The 18,555-nt window shown below is 38.3% G+C and overlaps 2 protein-coding genes across 2 annotated transcripts; both read right to left on the reverse strand.

Annotated features, from left to right (window-relative positions):
- Nucleotides 1–1,360: 1,360 nt before the first annotated feature.
- On the reverse strand, nucleotides 1,361–6,684 carry LOC114151421 (ras-related C3 botulinum toxin substrate 1-like). Its single transcript, XM_028028617.1, has 6 exons — nucleotides 6,396–6,684; nucleotides 5,199–5,270; nucleotides 4,912–5,029; nucleotides 4,392–4,454; nucleotides 4,014–4,164; nucleotides 1,361–2,605 (listed from the first exon to the last, which is right to left on the reverse strand). Exons 1-6 carry the CDS (start codon nucleotides 6,428–6,430, stop codon nucleotides 2,478–2,480), a joined length of 567 nt encoding a protein of 188 aa, XP_027884418.1. The 5' UTR covers nucleotides 6,431–6,684; the 3' UTR covers nucleotides 1,361–2,477.
- A 3,992-nt stretch (nucleotides 6,685–10,676) lies between these two features.
- On the reverse strand, nucleotides 10,677–16,924 carry LOC114151420 (ras-related C3 botulinum toxin substrate 1-like). Its single transcript, XM_028028616.1, has 6 exons — nucleotides 16,607–16,924; nucleotides 15,370–15,441; nucleotides 15,127–15,244; nucleotides 14,630–14,692; nucleotides 13,598–13,757; nucleotides 10,677–12,788 (listed from the first exon to the last, which is right to left on the reverse strand). Exons 1-6 carry the CDS (start codon nucleotides 16,639–16,641, stop codon nucleotides 12,655–12,657), a joined length of 582 nt encoding a protein of 193 aa, XP_027884417.1. The 5' UTR covers nucleotides 16,642–16,924; the 3' UTR covers nucleotides 10,677–12,654.
- Between the last annotated feature and the right edge of the window lie 1,631 nt (nucleotides 16,925–18,555).

An 18,555-nucleotide genomic window follows, 5' to 3' on the forward strand; every position in this document is an offset into this window, starting at 1 on the left:
GTGATGCTCATCAAAGGGGCCGTGTCGTGTAAACTCAACGTTTTTTAGCTCTGCGGCATGTCATAAAGTTATTCCTTCATCAAAAACACACCTGGAGTGTTGCCTTGATTCTTTCATCAGTATTTGAGAAATCTTTTAATCTCCATGGTGTGTAAAATGCCTGGGTGGACCTAGCGCTGCCTTTTTAGGACAAAGCTCCTCCTCTGAGCTGTAGTTTCCTAACTTCAGAGCTTCCGCCTCACAGAGCAGCTGTGACCTACAACACCCCCATTCAGCTCCTTCAGACTAGCCAGCAGCCATTAGCAAACACCCGGTGGAACTGCTACATGTGCTGAGCTCATGGTACCAGCTGCTTCTTAGTGCAAAGAAATGTAGTTAAAGGGTTAACAGAGGAGCCATGTTGTGATGACTTGTTGAAGGCGGAGTTTCAGAAAGAGCAGGAGCTTTTAAAGAGACAGAGGCCCAATTTCAAGGCGGTAAATTATAGTCAAAATTCTTTTAAGTCATGTTTGACATAACATCTGAAGGTTACATGCTTACTTAATTGTGTTATGAAATAGCATTATGTGCCTGGAAAACACATAATACAGCCCTTTTAAGAATGTGCTTTGATGAAGTCGAGTCTCTGTAGAGGAATATAATTATGTTATAGAAGCCGTTTTATGTGATGTTGTGTATCTGCAGATGTGCATTAAAATCTCTTCTCGTTCGACTATGAGCAGAAGGAGTTCTGAGTCTTGTGTAGATCTTTATTTATATATTCTGAGTTTAGACACCTATAGCTTCTACAATATCTCCAGCAGGGCAGTTTTATCTTTGTAAAGATAAAACAGACCTAAAATAACAAAACTTTGATATTATTCTGTATTTGTTATGTACAAGTTCAGAATAACATCAAATCATGTTTGTTGATCCAGGCACGAATAAAACCTTATTATCTTTTCTTATTATCTAGATTTTATGATAGGTTAGTTTTTAGTAACTGATTACTGGGAAGTTACCAGTAATCAGTTACTCCCCCAGTAACTGGGGGCAGGAGGGTAACTTATTACTCCTCTAGTTACAACAACCCTTTGAAGAAACTTGATAATATGAGTAACATTTCATTTTTCCTTTGGGATTTTAATTAAGTATTTTTGAACTCTGTTTCCGATGGATTCCAAACTATAACTTCCATTAAAGGCTCTAAAACATCGTTGAAAAAGTGACTCTGCAAGTTTATTTATTTATTTATTTATTTCAAACACTATAGAAGGATAAAATCACACACATGAACATGGAATGCAAAAGACTTTTTTGTACTACAACAATCTTAACATGCTCATAAAGCAGCAGGAAGGAGTTAGAAACTTATGAACTCCTAACCCATAAACTCGTACAATATTTTCAGATGGACCCTCATTATTAAATCAAATTAAAAAATAAACAGGTTAATTAATGTTCTATTCTATCTGGGTTTACATACTTCTAAATTTATATAGACATAGGTCTATATAAATTTAGACATACCTCCACACACTCATATGCATTAGCCTCAATTTACATAAACACATTAGTGCTATCTCTCACCCATAGTTCTATATCTTGTAAAAAAAACCTCCTCATATTTCTTTTTAAATTGTATTCAATTCTGACCTTGCTTTAACTCTTCATTTAACTAATAATTTAATTATTTAATAATTTTGTACCATGAATTTTGTAATTAATTCCCCACACCTCTGAACAACATGATAAATATGGCAAAATCAGAGAGTTATATAGAATATGAGATGATTTATTATCCTGAATATGTCTAGTTTTTGCCAGGAACTGATATGTTTCTACATAGTTTAATCTGTAAATGTTTAATATGAAGTTTCCAGCTGATTTTGTCATCTATTATTAGACCAAGAAACTTATTAACATAAACCTTTTCCAGAGTTACACACTCTGTCTGAACTTGAATCTGAGTATTTTGAAACTGTTTAAAAAAAACAAACATGATTTTAGCCTTTTCCAAATTTAGTGTTAATTTACTATTGTCAAACTATTTCATTAATTCACTGATTTCTGAGGTACGTTTTTACAGGAGACTAGAATATTTGTGTTGTCAGCAAATAACACAAACTTTAATACATTAGACACTTTGCTTATGCCGTTTATATACAAATTAAATAAAACTGGTCCCAGTACTGACCCTTGAGGTACTCCACACACAATCTCCAGACAATCAGGTGCAATATCTCTCATCTTCATGAATTGTTTTCTGCTCTGTTACCCAGTTTTCTTTCAGGTTCGACCTAAAAGAAAACTGGAAGCAGGTTTTGTCTCCATGTTTGTTGGAAAAGAAATCACATCCTTAGTCAGTTTGACAGGAATAAGCAGGAGAAAAGGACGGCATTGTTTTTACATTCAAATGAAATTTTACATCTTCTCTGTTTGTAAAGACGATGATTTTTTTTGTGGGAATTCTGCCTCATGGTCCACATGGATCTCCATCAGAGTATCTGGCACCTGCGTTTTTTCTGGACTTTGGGGGCCAGCAGGACCGTCCTGATGGCTTCATCAAACACAGTCTTGAGGCCGCGCTGCGTCAGGGCGGAGCACTCCAGGTACTTCGCTGCACCTGGTTTCAGCACACGCAGGAAAAATTTGTTATCGTATCTATTTTTTGTATATAAATGCAAATTTTCTAAATAGATATGGACTTTCAGTTTTTTTGAGTTCCCAGTTCTCTGATGACAAGTTCAAATCAAATAAAGTATAACATTTATACGGTGCTGCAGCAATAAAAAAAAGCATCACAATATGAGATTTTTAAGCAATTCACTGATATTATTAGGGCTACACAATATTTCTCAAATATTCATACCACATTGGAGTGCAATAATTATGGAATAACAATTATGTAAGTGTTCTGAAACTTCTTTTGACAGTATCACAACAGACATATTTGACATGGACTAAAATGTTAAAAGTCACAGAGTGATGGAAGAACAGATGAGAGAGGAGAGAAAAAATAGGCAATATTTACCAATATTAAAAGAAAAGTTCTAAAACCCCAAACACTCAAATTTATTACTGATTTTAGGAGAATCGTAAATAAATAGAATAGAATGTCACGGCCTTTCTTGGGAGGCTGCTGTGTTTGAGTCGCTCTATGATTTGATTTTATTGTTTTGGATTAATGTTTGTTTTAAATGTTTCTCCTTCAGTGGGATCTCTTGATAAAAATAAAGCTATAATTACAAATTTGTTATTTGCATAAAAACATTACCACTAATCTAACTTTCCTCAGAAAATGTAGTCCAAAGTGTGGCCCGGGGGCCGCTTGTGGCCCTTGCAGTTCGAGAATGATATAAATCTGTTTTTTAATTGGGGTAAAATTATTACCGACGTAATTTTCCTCATGATGGGAAATATTAATTACAACACAAACTTTATTAGCTTTTTTTACAACCAAACATTTCTAATAAGTAGGACCACACTCTCTCACACACACCCCCCCACACACACACACACACACACACACACACACACACACACACACACCCACACACACACACACACACACACACACACCTACACACACACACACACACACACACACACACACACACACACACACACACACACACACACACACACACACATCTATATGAAATGCCAACTTTGCTCCACCCAAATCAGCTTTTATTTCATTTATTAAACTTTGCTAAATATGTCAATGGTTTTGAAAGAAAGTGACCTGAATCCTATTTTTATAACTGACAATAAAATTGTTCAACTGAGCCTAAAACAGTAAAAAAAAAACAAAAAAAACTAGGTACCTTTCTTTTAATACAGCAAATGTGCAAAATCCTTTGAAAGTTTTGGATCAACAATGAATAACGTTCCTTTTCATTCCTTTTCAAAAAAATAAAGAAAACAATTGGACTTTTCTATTTTTGCTATTTGTTTTTTTTTCTGGCCCGCTAGTACTCCTGTAGCGCCCAGATACATTTAAACAGAAAACAGGAGGACCACAAACTGACCGATTTCTTTAGCCATGGCAAAGCCCTGCACAGTGGTGATTGGAGTCAGTTTCTTCTCCTCCAGAGCTTCACTGTCATTCCTCAGGTCCACCTTGGTGCCCACCAGGACTATCGGGGTCGTAGGGCAGTGGTGATGCAGCTCTTTGATCCACTGCAAATGGAAAGCAGGTTGTAAATAGCTCTGAAAGAATAAAAAAATGTCCGCCCAACCTTTGGTATCTTACATGTTTTTCTTACGTCTAAAACCAAATATAGAAACAGAAATGAACTTTATTTCTTAAGCAGACGTTGGGTTGCGTCAACGATGGCCCTGTTTTCTACGTAGTGGTGAGCAGATGTGAACATCTGGCCTTGTTGCCGAGAGCAGGCTGTTCTTACCCTGGCACGGACATTCTCGAAGGAAGGTGGACCGACGAGAGAAAAGCAAAGCAGAAACACGTCCTAAGAGAGAAGGAAGCAAAATAAAAAATATTCATAAAAATCTATTAACACAAACGTTTTACAGTTCAATGTAAACTATTGACAACTCTGTTGGACTTGTGTTGAATGCAAGTATTTATGTTAAGGCTCTTTAACATTTTTTGTTTTTTACTTTAATATGTTTTTTGGACAACATGTGCTACAAAGCAGAATATACTGTGTTACAAAAGAAAGTGTTAGGAAAAGTGGTGCTTGAGTTTATTTCGTAATCGTGTTGTTTAGCTTCTGTAGCCAAAGGTTCAGATTGGTCCCCGCCCTCGACCACCACCCATCCCACCACCGATTGTCTTGCTGACGTTATCAGTTAATCAAATGTCATAAACTTTAATCTGATAAACCACTATTTGACAATCGATTATTTGTTTGCATTCCTTGTCGCAACAACTAGTGTGAGCAGATGTACTGAACATACACCCACCGTCTGAGGGTAGGACAGAGGTCTGAGTCTGTCATAGTCCTCCTGTCCTGCCGTGTCCCACAGACACACGGCCACTGGATTCTCGTCCACCATTACATTGGCAGAATAACTATCGAACCTGGAGGAAAACAGCAAAACGTTAGCGTTCAGAGCAAACTGTCTTTGACATAGTGTTCCACTTATTCTCTTATACTATATCTCTGTATTTTTAAACTTCACCCAGCTCTCTATTGAATAGGACCAGATCTGACCAGACGTGGTCGTGGTTGGTGCTGTGTAGGACTTACACTGTGGGGATGTATTCTCCAGGGAAGGCATTGGATGTATAGCTCATGAGCATACATGTTTTACCCACAGACCTGAGGAGAGAAATAAGACAATAATTAGAGATATATTTCAATAAGAGTGTCCTCTAATGATGACCGACCATTCTGAACTAGTACTGTACATGTTCGTCTGAATAATACCCAATGGGTTATACCAATCACATAGATTTATCAGCTCATATTTAATTCTTCAGGTGAGAAAAAAAATGACTGTAATTCTCTGGTTTTTCCGCCTCGCATTAGGAGTCTGTTCTTCTTGGTGAGTGAGAAGGATAACCACTCTGCACGCTCAAGGAGGGAAGGTTCTGATTTGGCTTTTTTTCCACCAGTAGTAACTACTCTGTACGGCTCGACTCGTCTGTCTGCAGTTAGAGGGTTTATAGTTACATAGTCACTGCTGCGTCTCCAGTCCAGTCTGTTGTCCAGATATCTGTTCTACAGAATGGCTCATTTATATCAAGAAATAGTAAGTAAGTAAAGTTTATTTATAAAGCACTTTTCACAGACGTAAAATCACAAAGCGCTGTACAACAGAAATCGACCTAAAAGTCCTACGAAACATAAAACCAACAGAGGAAACACAATAAAATCACGAGATAAAAGCCTGGGAAAATAAAAAAAATGTTTTTAGTTGCTTTTTAAAACAGAGTCAGCTAAGCTGCAAGGGCCAGCTGTTCCACAGCCGTGGGGCCACCGACTGAAAGGCCCGGGCCCCTTACGTTTTTAACTGTGTTTGTGGAACAACCAAAAGATTCAGCCATTCAGAACGAAGACCAGGAGCAGCAGAATATTTAGTTAAAAAGCTGGCAAAGATAATCAGGAGCCTGGCCGTGTAATGCTCTGTATGTCAGCACAAGTACTTTAAAACGAATTCTAACATCAACTTATCATATGATTAAAATGTTCAGGCAAAACAGTTACAATATTGACTCAAAGTAAAACTATGAGAAGTTCAAAACTTCAACTGCCTTAAACTGAAGAACACGCAAGAATTTTCCTTCAAGTCTTCTTGTTTACAAAGACTTGAAATGTTTTTGGTTTGCATCCATGCAAACATGCTGAATTTAATCACTAATAATGTTTCAAATAGCACAGTAACTTTGAGTCTAGCTCACACTTTGAAATACTGAATAAAGTGAGAATAAAAATCTAACTTACCCATCTCCCACCACCACACACTTAATGTTATTCATCGTGAATTATCCTGGACAAATGACCAGGAGGTAAAGTAAACCAGAGTCCTTGTGTTGTCTGAAGTGAACAACAGACTAAATAAACTGTTGTGGAGTTTCTGGTTTCTATTTTGTTACAGGAACAATCAGGACTTCCTCTTGATTTACCGCCAACAGCAGCCTGAGAAATCTCTGGAATTCTGAGCAGGAGTTGCTGCTGGTAAAGGTGACGGTGAGTTTGGGATTTTCATTACTTGTCAGTTCCGATCAACAATATATGAATATATGAATGTGAGAGATTTATTACTAAGATCAACAAATGTGAACAAATCAGACACCATGATGTGAACATGTCGATTCTGTGTGGCAATTAATTTAATTTTTTCATTGTTTTCCATCATAGTACAATTTTCTTAATCCAGTCTAGATTATATGATAGGTTAGTTTTTAGTAACTGATTACTGGGAAGTTACCAGTAATCAGTTACTCCCCCAGTAACTGGGGGCAGGAGGGTAACTTATTACTCCTCTAGTTACAACAACCCTTTGAAGAAACTTGATAATATGAGTAACATTTCATTTTTCCTTTGGGATTTTAATTAAGTATTTTTGAACTCAGTTTGTTTCCGATGGATTCCAAACTATAACTTCCATTAAAGACTCTAAAACATCGTTGAAAAAGTGACTCTGCAAGTTTATTTATTTATTTATTTATTTCAAACACTATAGAAGGATAAAATCACACACATGAACATGGAATGCAAAAGACTTTTTTGTACTACAACAATCTTAACATGCTCATAAAGCAGCAGGAAGGAGTTAGAAACTTATGAACTCCTAACCCATAAACTCGTACAATATTTTCAGATGGACCCTCATTATTAAATCAAATTAAAAAATAAACATTAATGTTTAACAACATTAAACATTAATGTTCTATTCTATCTGGGGAGAAATAAGACAATAATTAGAGTTATAACTCAACAAGTGTGTTCTCTAATGATGACTGACCATTCTGATGTAGTACTTAATGTTGGAAGCTGGGGTTTTGGTTTCTGTGGAGTTTAGCTCTAGCTCTTTTAGCTATCAACCAGAGGGAGCCAGGAGACTGTTGCGGGTTCCTGGTCATAATCACACACACCTGCAAGTCATCAGTCTCATCAGACTGAGGATAAAGGGAGCTGTCGCTTCTGTGCCTGAGTGTTTGCCTTTCATGGTACTCTGTACCCCTCTGAGTTTGTGTTCTGTAGCCCTCTGAGTTCCTGGATTCAGTTACTTACCCTTATGATTTCCTTGTAGGTAGGTCTCTCTGTGGTGCCCAGGATGTTACCCTTTGTGCTGCCTGAGTTTCTCCACACAACTTCAAGATCTCCTTTAAAGATTTCCTGGTTCGACTTCCACAACTGGCAACTTACCGCTCCATTCCTTCCAAATCTGTGCAGCTTACCTGTCTGCCCTCCAATGCAGTCACCAACCTGCGGCCTCCACCATTGGTCCCTGAACTTCCTGGTTTCTGGACTATACCTTCCTGGACCTGCAACCCCACAAGAACCCCACCTCCAGTGACCACTCAGTCTTCAACCCCTCCCTGGCGGATTCAGCTCCATCTTACCATTATTCATCTGTTACTCACCTCTCATCTCCCTTGTCTTCAGAGTTCCTGATTTCCCAGCCTCTCCGATTCCCAGACAAAGAACGCACATTCACCTCTGTCATTGTTTCAATAAACTTTATTTAACTGTTTTATCTCTGTCTCCTCAGTGTGTTCTGCATGTGGGTTAAACAATTGGCACCTAATCGACAGAACACTCAGGATAAGACTCACTGAACAGAACTCCCTCATTCAATACATATTGCTGAGAACTCTCTGATCAACAAGACTGACCCAATCAACATTTGGCTCATCTAACTAATTTCTTACCATGAAATTTCCAACAGGCTCCTGCTCCAGTCCAGGTTTCCGCTCCCCTGCTTCTCTCTGCCTCTTCTGACATCTGACCTCATACTCCGGAAACATACTAAGGTGACGTAAATCGATGTGGAGGTTTTCTGTTTCTGTGCTCCCTGACCTTAAATCTCTCTCCCCAGAGCTTCTTTCATGATGGTTCCAAGACAACATATGTAACTTCCCTGTTATCAGGAAGAGCCCTGGAGTGGCTTGTTAAGGGATTTAAGAACCCATTAAATTTCAGCTGCTCTTCTGAAGATTTTCTAGCAGAATTCAAACAAACCTTTAGCCAGGAATCATATCATGCTTTTATATCTCGTTATCTCTGGACTTTAAAACAGGGCCAAGAACAGATTTTGCCATTGGCTTCAGAATTAGAGCTTCAGGTTGGACCTCCTCTGCATTAAAACCTGCATTCTTTCATGCTACTAAGGACAAACTGGCAACTCTAAATGAGCCCAGAACTCTGAACAAATTCATCACTTGGACAACCATTTGAGAGAAATAAGAGTCCAATGATGAAGTGGTCAACTTCACCTGAAGCATTTAATCTTTTTCCTCTTCTCAGAACCAGAACAATCCTGAACCCATGCAGATCAGCAGAAGCAGCCTTAGTCCAGAAGAAAGAAAGAAACGAATATATTCCAACCTCTGTCTTTACTGTGGCTCCCCGGGTCATTACATTGCGGTCTGCCCGGTCCGGCCAAAAGCCGGGGCCCACCAGTAGACTTGGGGAGGCTGGCGGGCCACCTTAACAGAAACGAACAATCACTTCCTTGACTTCTTCTTGCCACTCTGTTTCAAAAATGACTCTGTCAGTTCTTGTTGATTCTGGTTGTGAACATAATCTGATTGATTCTGCTCTAGTCCAACAGTCCTCCATCGAAACAGTCCAACTACCCACACCGCTCGGAGTCACTGCTCTAGACGGTTGGGCGCTGGCTGCAGATCACTCACATGACCAAACCTTTACAATTACGAATATCAGGGAACCACAGTGAAAACACCTTTTACATATCTGGACCAATGCTGTAACCTCCCTCAATCGCACCTCAGAACAGAAAGATGAAACTTTTAATACCCCTTAACTGCATCCTGACCAAAAATGAAGCCGATTGGTCAAAATCCCAAGGAGGAGTTTGTTAAAGTTCAAAGTGTGCAAAACTGAAAAATGGCCAAAATTTGCCCTTTGACCCAAAATGGCTGCCTCCCTGTACATCCAAGAGGCTTTTTGTCCTGATTTGGGGCGAGGGGTCTACCTATATACTGAATTTGAGATCTCTACGATCTGCAGTTTGTCCTGTCTCGCGTTAGGGGGCGCTGTAGAGCAGTTTGGCCAGGCCCACTTGTGGTTCCACTGAAATCCCAAGATTTTAGTTGGGGGACCATTTTGGTTGAAGTTTGCCGAGTCTTTGAATATGTCGGAAAAATAAGAAATCCTGTGATTACAATAGGCCTTCACATCGCTTTGCTGCTTGGACCTCATTAAGGATAGAAAGGAAAAGAGACGGGACATCACGAAGGAAGAATGGAAAGAAAATGAGGCAGGACACAAGGATGGAAGGACAGAACCTGCAACCTGAAACTGTATTATTAATCTATAACTCAATTTAGAAAGAAAGATGACATTTCTATTCTACAGAATTGTTTTTATATCAAGAAATGATCAAATTATTAAAATGTTCAGGCAAAACAGTTACAATATTGACTCGAAGTAAAACTATGAGAAGCTTAGAACTTCAACTGCCTAAGCTGAAAAAACGAGTCTTCTTGTTTGCAAAGAGTAGAAATGTATAGCATGTTTACTTTAAATCTATCTCACACTATCAAACACTGAATAAAGTGAGAATAAAAATCTAACTACCCATCTCCCACCACCACACACTTAATGTTATTCATCATATGGTGAATTAGCCTGGACAAATGACCAGGAGGTGAACTGTTGTGGAGTTTCTGGTTTCTATTTTGTTACAGGAACAATCAGGACTTCCTCTTGATTTACCGCCAACAGCAGCCTGAGAAATCTCTGGAATTCTGACCAGGAGTTGCTGCTGGTAAAGGTGAGTAACTAAGCTGTTTATTTTGATTGTGATAATAAAGAAGTTTCATTTTAGGGAGCACTTGCCAGATCAAATCAAAGTTTATAAGAATATATTTTGAAACTTCGACCAAAAAGATTTTTGTTTTCCTATAAAGAACGGTTTACACCATACTGCCTCTACAAGCTGGTATTGCATTTACTAGCAGGATTCGATATGGATGTGATATCAACATTCTTTGGAAGAATCCTGTAATATTTTCACAAAACACAGGTCCAAGAGAGCTTTGTAAATGCTTTATTTGCTTTAAAAAACACAACACTACAAAAAGATACTGCTGTATTGAAAACGATTACAAAGTGTCCAGAAGTCATGGCTCTTCAGAGTACCTGTGCTGGTTTAGTTTTTCTCGTATCAAGTTGGGCAGCCTCTGATTCATTCAGCATTAGGCATGGGCCGGTTACAGATTAGAAAAATCGAGTTAAACATGTTCCTATTCAGCCATTCTTCCAGTTACAGTGAAATCCTTTTTGTTAAGTGATTGTAACCAGTTTTCTTTGAAATGGAACAGAATAGCGTTGCCCCCTCCCCAACGTGTTGCTGTGTTGTTAGGTTAGCTGGCAGGAAAAAGGAACCCAGTTGAGCTGGAACCACAGGTGGCGCTAATGAGCACCTTTATGAAGCCAACGTTGCTTTAAAACACAGTTTGGATCCACAAGCTAGTCAGCTGACAATCACACTGACCAGCTTGTTTTTGCTCCCACTATTACTGAAGAGCAGCTGGGATGAAGCTAGAAAAATTCTGCTTTCGACTCAATTTCTGCTCAAAGTCTGATTAATATTGTAGTGCAACATCTTAGAATAAAACAGCTTTGTTGTCGTATGTAATTTTTGTTTGCGACGAGTCATTTGAATCAGTCTGAGAATTTCCAACCAACCCATGTCTAATTTTTATGCAACATTAAATCCCTAACACTGATTGAGCTCCACCCTTCAGATATTACAACACTGACTCACTTCAGAAACTTGGAATAAAGCGTGAAAAACCACAAACCTTCATAACAACATAAATATGTTCTGAAATAACAAAAAAGAACGATAAATGCAGTGAATGCAACTAAAATACTGTCCTCCAGGAGTTGGACTCCTTTTCCTTCTGTCAGTTTTTACGGGCTAGGCGTGAGGTTGCCATGTCCTACACATGTTGAAATTAGGGGTGCACCAATAAACTCATTTTTCCTCACATATTTCCTCAATCTTTGAGAAATTGGCCGATACTCGGATAAGAAACCGATCTTATTTGCCTCCGTGAAAAAAAATCAGCTGATTTTCAGACCTATATATTTTTAACGACTTTTCAGACGATTGACAAATTGCCATCTGTCAAAACTGGAATCGGCAGTTCAAGCTTTTTAAAGATCGGCGAGAAAATCGGTGCGACTCCAAGTGAGAAAAACAAACATTAAAACAACAATATGATCAGCAATCTGGGTTTCTGCAACCTCCATCTAAACGAAGTCATGTAAACAAACCAGTCTGTCAAGCACAACTAGCAAATCAAGTGACATTTAAAATAAAAATGTGTCTAAAAACATTTTTGCATAAAATAAAATTCAGTAAAGGCAGCAGGAATCTTAGTGTTCAGGGCAAAGTGAAGCACTGGACCTTCTTCTGTAAAAATCTAGTAATATGACAAATCCACATTCAAGTAGTGTTTCTTCATTGCATATGACAAAAATACATGAATATTTTTCATAAAATTTTCAATCGTATAGCTTACCCTCATCATGAGGGCTTTTTAAAATTTACCATGTACTAATGGATCTGAAAGAGCCAGATGTAAGCAACCACACGAACATCTGGTTCCACTCATTAAAAAAAAAGAAAAAAGCTTCACTTAGATCTATGAAGATCTTTCAGATGGAAGTCAGACATACGACATCTCAGGGCCATTGGAGATAGAAACGTTTTTTTTTTTTTTTTAAAGAAGTGCATTTCTACCAACAACTTGGAAATTTCAAGATTCATCTCAAAACTCTTCTAGAAAAAATGTGTCTGAGTTTCAAAGGTCGATAATGTTTTTTTCCAGGAGATTTCTGAGATTAATCTCAAAATTAAGGTGGAAATTTACTCTTTTTTTGTTTTGTTTTTCTATGTACAAAATGCTCTGATCCGGCGTGGTAGAAAAGCTAGCTGTGGGAACCCGTGTGCTGTTTTTCCTTCATCCTGGCCGTGTGTTCTGATCCGGACGGGTCTTCCTTACAGTACGGTGCACTTCCTCCGCCTGGGCTTCTTGGTGGGCTGGGGGCACAGGACCGCCCTGATGGCTTCATCGAACACCGTCTTAAGGCCGCGCTGCGTCAGAGCGGAGCACTCCAGGTACTTCACTGCACCTGGTTTCAAACAGCGTCACAATCCAACTATTAACATATTTCTCATATTGGTAGAGGAAAGGGACGACATTCATAAAAACTGCTGGAAAAGCAGCGAGCTGCACAGATCTATAAGCCTGTTGCAGAAACTAAAGTTGCTGGATGATAAATAGTACTGGTAATTATTACGATAAATGATAATATTGTTATTTTGTAGCCATTTTCAAGTAATATGTTGATAATGGAAGAATAAAGCAAAGTTTTCCCTCTCAAGTACTAATAAACTTTAGTTTGGTAAAGAACATGTAACACTGGACCTGGAAGATATTTAAAATATCTAAAGTAAAACAGCAGCCAAAACAACAAAAATAAAAACTTATATACAACCAAAACCGCAAATAAAATGGATTATGAAGCCTCTAAACATAAATAAACTTCAAAAGAATATTCATCATCAGAATGGGAGTGATCAAGCTCATTTTAATTTATCGTGTGATTAATTGATCAACTGCTTGTTGCAAAATGTTTACAGGATTAAATTAAATGAATTTTATGTCTCTGAAGTGTGTGTGTCATCCTGAATAGTTCATGTGTATTGGGGTCAAAGGTGTGGAATTTACAGAGTTTTATTGCATTAGTACTGAGTAAGTTACTTTAAGCATCCAGCATACTGAGATGAGTAAATCATCGGTGCAGGCAATGCCAAAAGTAATCATGTTACTTATGGGTCATTGATGCAAATCTGACTCAAACGTTGAGCAAATGCTGGCTCAGCAGTGACAAATATGATAGTAAAAATTGATCTGGGCATGCGTGAAACTAAAACTGACTTATTTCCTTAGCCATGGCCAAGCCCTGTGGATAGATGATGGGGGAGAGTTTCTTCTCCTTCAGCTTTTCAATGGTGTCCTTGTCATCCCTCAGGTCCAACTTGGTGCCCACCAGGATGATTGGCGTCTTGGGGCAGTGGTGTCTGACCTCTGGATACCACTGCAGGACAACACAGGCCATCACTTGCAGACACAGGACGTATGAGGGTGCTCCACTGTTCGATTAATGCCAAACACACGTCTGTTCATTATTACCAATATTCCCTTAATTAAAATATCGATTTACCGTCTCATGGGAGACTCTATGCTTTACTTCTCATTAGGGGTGCACTGATAAGTTGATTTCCTTAATTTTGCCCGATTGGCTGATATTTGCAACATTCGTCTATATTCTGCTAATGTCGGAAAAACACAGTTTTGCAATTGTGGTGTTTCCTCTAAATAAGAAATTAAATTAAAATCACACGTGAGTAAGTTTCTTCACGCGACAAGTTATTAAAAATCACAGCAGCGACGGACGTAAACAAACATATTCATAATTCAGACATCACTTCCTGTCGTCTTCTTTGCTGTTTTCACCAGTAGTAACATCTGGTAGATGATCACATGAGTCATGAAGCAGGAAACAGTTTTTCCATTGCAGTTTTGCAAATCACATCTATTTCAATAGGGCTGAAAAAGCACCTCATCCTTCCACAAAAACGTTTTATAGAAAAATGTGTTGTTTTCTTTTTTAAATTTGCAAGTTTTCATCAAGCTGACTTTATTTTCATAATTCCAATTTACACAATGTTATGTTCAATGGAAACGCACTGTCCCCCTTTATGCTGCTGTGAGAGAGGGCTCACTGACAGAGCCACCCACATGTGTGAAGTTAATAATAGTCACCCAAATGTTGCTAACTTAGCATCTTTTGAGATCCAAAAATAAATTGGTGACGCCCAAAATCGGAATCGGCAGGTCTGGCTTCAGTGCAATCAGTGCAGCCCTAGATCCATAACGCAACACGGTTATAACACGGGCTCCTCTTACCTTGGCCCGGACATTTTCAAAGGAAGCTGGACTGACGAGTGAGAAGCAAATAAGAAAAACGTCCTGGAAAGAGAAAAAAAAAAGAAGGTAAAAATCAGTGGGTTAAAAAAAAAACTTGATCTAAAAAACGTCACTGGAAGTATTCATACCTTAACGCGAGAAATCATGTTGTTAATTGAGTTAGAGTACATAGAGTAGAATGATAATGACATAACACTAATCAGGACTCATTATATTGGTCAAATACAGAGTGACTGTCTTTCTCTCTTGCACAAAGACCAGATTGTTGTGAAGACAAACAGCGTAAACAAGAGCTGCTAGTTACTGCATCTTACTGTCCTCCAGACTCTGTATATTCTTCACTGTACTTGTCTGAGAGGGAGATTGTTTTGTTTTGTTAAATAACTCAGAGTGAAGACAGTGTTTGCGCTGGCAGCGACCAGCTAATTCAGATCTGTCCAGGACAATGGACAGTGATGAGTTGTGTGTACGCTCACTGTCTGAGGGTAGGACAGCGGCCTCAGCCGGTCGTAGTCCTCCTGTCCTGCTGTGTCCCACAGACCCAGGTTCACTGGTTTCCCGTCCACCATCACATTAGCAGAGTAGTTGTCGAATCTGCAAGGAATGTCTAAAAAAAATGAGCTTTCCAAGGACATTTCTGCTGACCAGAAGTTTACTCTTTAACACATTTTAGGTCCATCACATTAAGAATGACCAGAGCAGCAGAGTGTGGGACTTACACCGTGGGGATGTATTCTCCTGGGAAGGCGTTGGTGGTGTAGCTGATGAGCAGACATGTTTTACCCACAGCCCTGAAGAGCCAGAGAGAGAGAGAGAAAGAGAGAGAGGGCTACAGTAAGAACAGTGGATTTCATAAGCAGCAAAAAGTATTTCTAATTCAGCCTCCAACATTCACCACGCTGTTATCACAAAGTGAGGAAATATATTTACAGAGGAATCAGCAGGTCACATCAGAAGTCAGAGATTAGGAATTGGGAAACAAAACTTGGATTGGCTTCCCAGTCCTAACCTGGACTGGAACTGACCATTATTTTTAGTGATGGACGATTCTGACCATCAATCGGATTAAAACAAATGGGACATTCGGCTGAGTTTTCATTTAACCACCTAAGCCTTTTCTTTTACACAATATTAGAAATGTGTTAAAATATGAAAAAAAAAAATGTTTTTCTTAAATGCAAAATGTAATTTTTTTTTTTGTCGTTTTGGCTTAATGCTCTCAGTGTGTTGGTCTTTTAGGAAACGGACCCAAACCTACCTATAATAATAAATACTATTTAAAATAATTGATTTTGACATGATTCTAACATCTCTTCGTTTTGTTATTGCTGTGGTTATTAGTGCAGTTTATTTTTTTTAATAGTGAAATCAAATGCATTTAAAGTAACAAATATGACTTCCTGCCCATTATCGGACACCTATTCTAACCGCTAGACAGTCAGAACAATGTTCAAAAACTCACAAATGTTTTCATGGCAACATCTAAAAACTAAATAAATTGGCAATATAAATTATCTCAGAATTTCAGCTTAAGAAAAAATTACATGCTTTTAACTTACAAACGTGACATTGGATTGATTTAAAAGTTCCTTTCATATTCCCTCAGGTGCCACGAATCGTTTGGACATTCAGTTTTTATTTTTTAAATGTTACGAGTCGCCCTCTTTTACTTAAAGTGGATGCAACTCTAACGTTAGGAGTATACTTTATATATATATATATATATATATATATATATACCTTCTTGAAAGGTATAAAGTAAATCTGTGACCCAGCTGGAGGGACAGCAGCCACCATAGCAGCTGTCGCTCTATCTGGGACGGTTAGCCGCTAGCCAACTGTTGCTAACTGGGTCAAACCAAAGTCCACATTTTTTTAAGCTTTAATTCTACAACTCTACGATTCAAACTCTGACATTTGAGGTTAGAATGGGAATAAAGATGTGAATTAACTCACCCGTCTCCCACCACCACACACTTAATGGCCTGCATCGATCCCAGTTAGCTGGTCAGGCTAACAGCAGCTAAACTAGAGCTTGTGCTGCCTGAAAGTGCAGCGAAAACAGAGAGAATAAAACTGGGAAGTGATTTATAAAAAGTCTACATAGAACGAACTATCTGACTGTCCGTGTCTGGGTCAGGAGCAACACTCCCAGTGAAACTTCAGCGATGTAAAAAAAAAAAAAAAACACAGACAACACCCCGAAGAGAGAAAAAACAATCGAAGCTAGATTGAAGGAAAAATACGCCCACGGTTTGATTTGGAAACTGTGGATCCCTGGAAGTCTCATCTGGTCAGAGCAGAACAATGGTCAACGCCCGCCCTCTACTGGTTATTACTATGTGTGACACACAGCGATGGTCACAGTCCTCAGAACACTGGCATTGTTTTTCTTTATCCTCAAAACCAAAAGAGGATACCCAAGTATGGCAAGCCACAAAATATACAGTTGAAATCCTTAAATGATAAACAAACAAACAAGCGAATAAAAAGACAAACAAACAAAGATAAACACATCTAAATACACACCTTTAATCTGCTTAATGGTTTAACGTGACAATCCAATGGAGTCTTACATTACATGTAAATGTTTATCAACAAAAAACTTCAAGTTTTATTAACTTATAGTGGACAAACATGTTTAAAACGTTAATATGCAGTGAATGTGTTTGTCCAATTTCTGTTTGGAATTAAAATATTGTTTGCTGTTGGTCTTTAATTCTTAAACATGTTACATATTACAAAATGAAGCCGAGCCTCACTGTCCAAATTTCACGGTTCTCATTAAATTTCATTGATTTATTTGTTAATCTCATTAATTTTTTTATTCATATAATTAACCTCATACTAACATATAATCGGTGATAGATGTTCTCTAAGTAGAATTCATATTTTGCACTTTGTTTAACGACTATTGTGTTCATCAGAACTTGAATACAAAAATGCCATTTAACATTTAAACACTAGAGGGCAATATTGTCCTTTTCTGTCGAAGACTACAAATGATCCTCTTTTTTTTTTGCTCTCGGATTTGTAACATAAACCGTAAACATTTATCTGCGCTTCTTTCTGTAACTTTTCTAGCTGTGGTTCTGTTTTACGCTGGCTCTGCAGCGTCATCAATTATTCTCTGTCTCCGTGGCAACGACCTTTTTTTACACATGCGTCCTCTGTGTCACGCGCGGATTGAGTTTTCTCCTCCGACAAACAGCACATTAGGAGGACAAACCCCAACATTAGAAGCTGGAGAGAGAGAGAGAGATGAGTGAAGGATCAGTAGAAGCTCAGCAGGAAGGTTTTTAAGGATATCTCACTGAGAAACAGTGAAACAGGAAGAAAATGTCTTAGCATAAACATAAACACTAGAATAAGGTCTCAGATATTAGGTTGTATCCAAATGCGTTGTATTTGGCGTGGTATAAAAATATGGTTCAGATGCTAAATAAAAAAAATTAAATATTTTCATCTCTGTTAGGATTTTTTTTTTTTTTTTTTTACGTCACATCCACAAACATAAGTTTATTTTATTGGAATTTATAAAATAGACTTAACACAAAATAGTGTAAATCATAGAAGGATAATGATACAAAGTTAACAATGTTTATTATTATTATTATTATTATTATTATTATTTAAAATAAAATCTAATAAGTGTGAGGAATCCTTTAATCTCCCATGGCAACCATGTGCGAAACTCCTTTGGAGGATCTAGCGATGCTCCTTGAAGTTGCAGTGTCCAAGTTTCCAAGCTTCCGCCTCACAGAGCAGCCCCTCCCCCCGTCACTCCCCCACTCAGCTCCTTCAGACTAGCCAGCAGCTATTAGCAAACACCCGATGGAACTGCACATCTGCTGAGCTCATTGTAGGAGCTGCTTCTCATTGCAACGTCTGTAAAATCATTGTTA

The sequence above is a fragment of the Xiphophorus couchianus genome, chromosome 9, assembly GCF_001444195.1.
Source record: "Xiphophorus couchianus chromosome 9, X_couchianus-1.0, whole genome shotgun sequence".
Classification (NCBI taxonomy): Eukaryota; Metazoa; Chordata; class Actinopteri; order Cyprinodontiformes; family Poeciliidae; genus Xiphophorus; species Xiphophorus couchianus.

Bases quoted from the DNA above. Each gene is read 5' to 3' on its own strand.
- LOC114151421 (XM_028028617.1), bottom strand. From the start codon at position 6,430: ATGAATAACATTAAGTGTGTGGTGGTGGGAGATGG. The intron at 5,030-5,198 runs GTAAGTCCTACA...GTTTTCCTCCAG, and splicing joins GGAGAATACATCCCCACAGT to GTTCGATAGTTATTCTGCCA. The intron at 2,606-4,013 runs GTCAGTTTGTGG...TGCTGAAACCAG, and splicing joins TGCCATGGCTAAAGAAATCG to GTGCAGCGAAGTACCTGGAG.
- LOC114151420 (XM_028028616.1), bottom strand. From the start codon at position 16,641: ATGCAGGCCATTAAGTGTGTGGTGGTGGGAGACGG. The intron at 15,245-15,369 runs GTAAGTCCCACA...CATTCCTTGCAG, and splicing joins GGAGAATACATCCCCACGGT to ATTCGACAACTACTCTGCTA. The intron at 14,693-15,126 runs GTGAGCGTACAC...TTCTCTTTCCAG, and splicing joins CGCTGTCCTACCCTCAGACA to GACGTTTTTCTTATTTGCTT.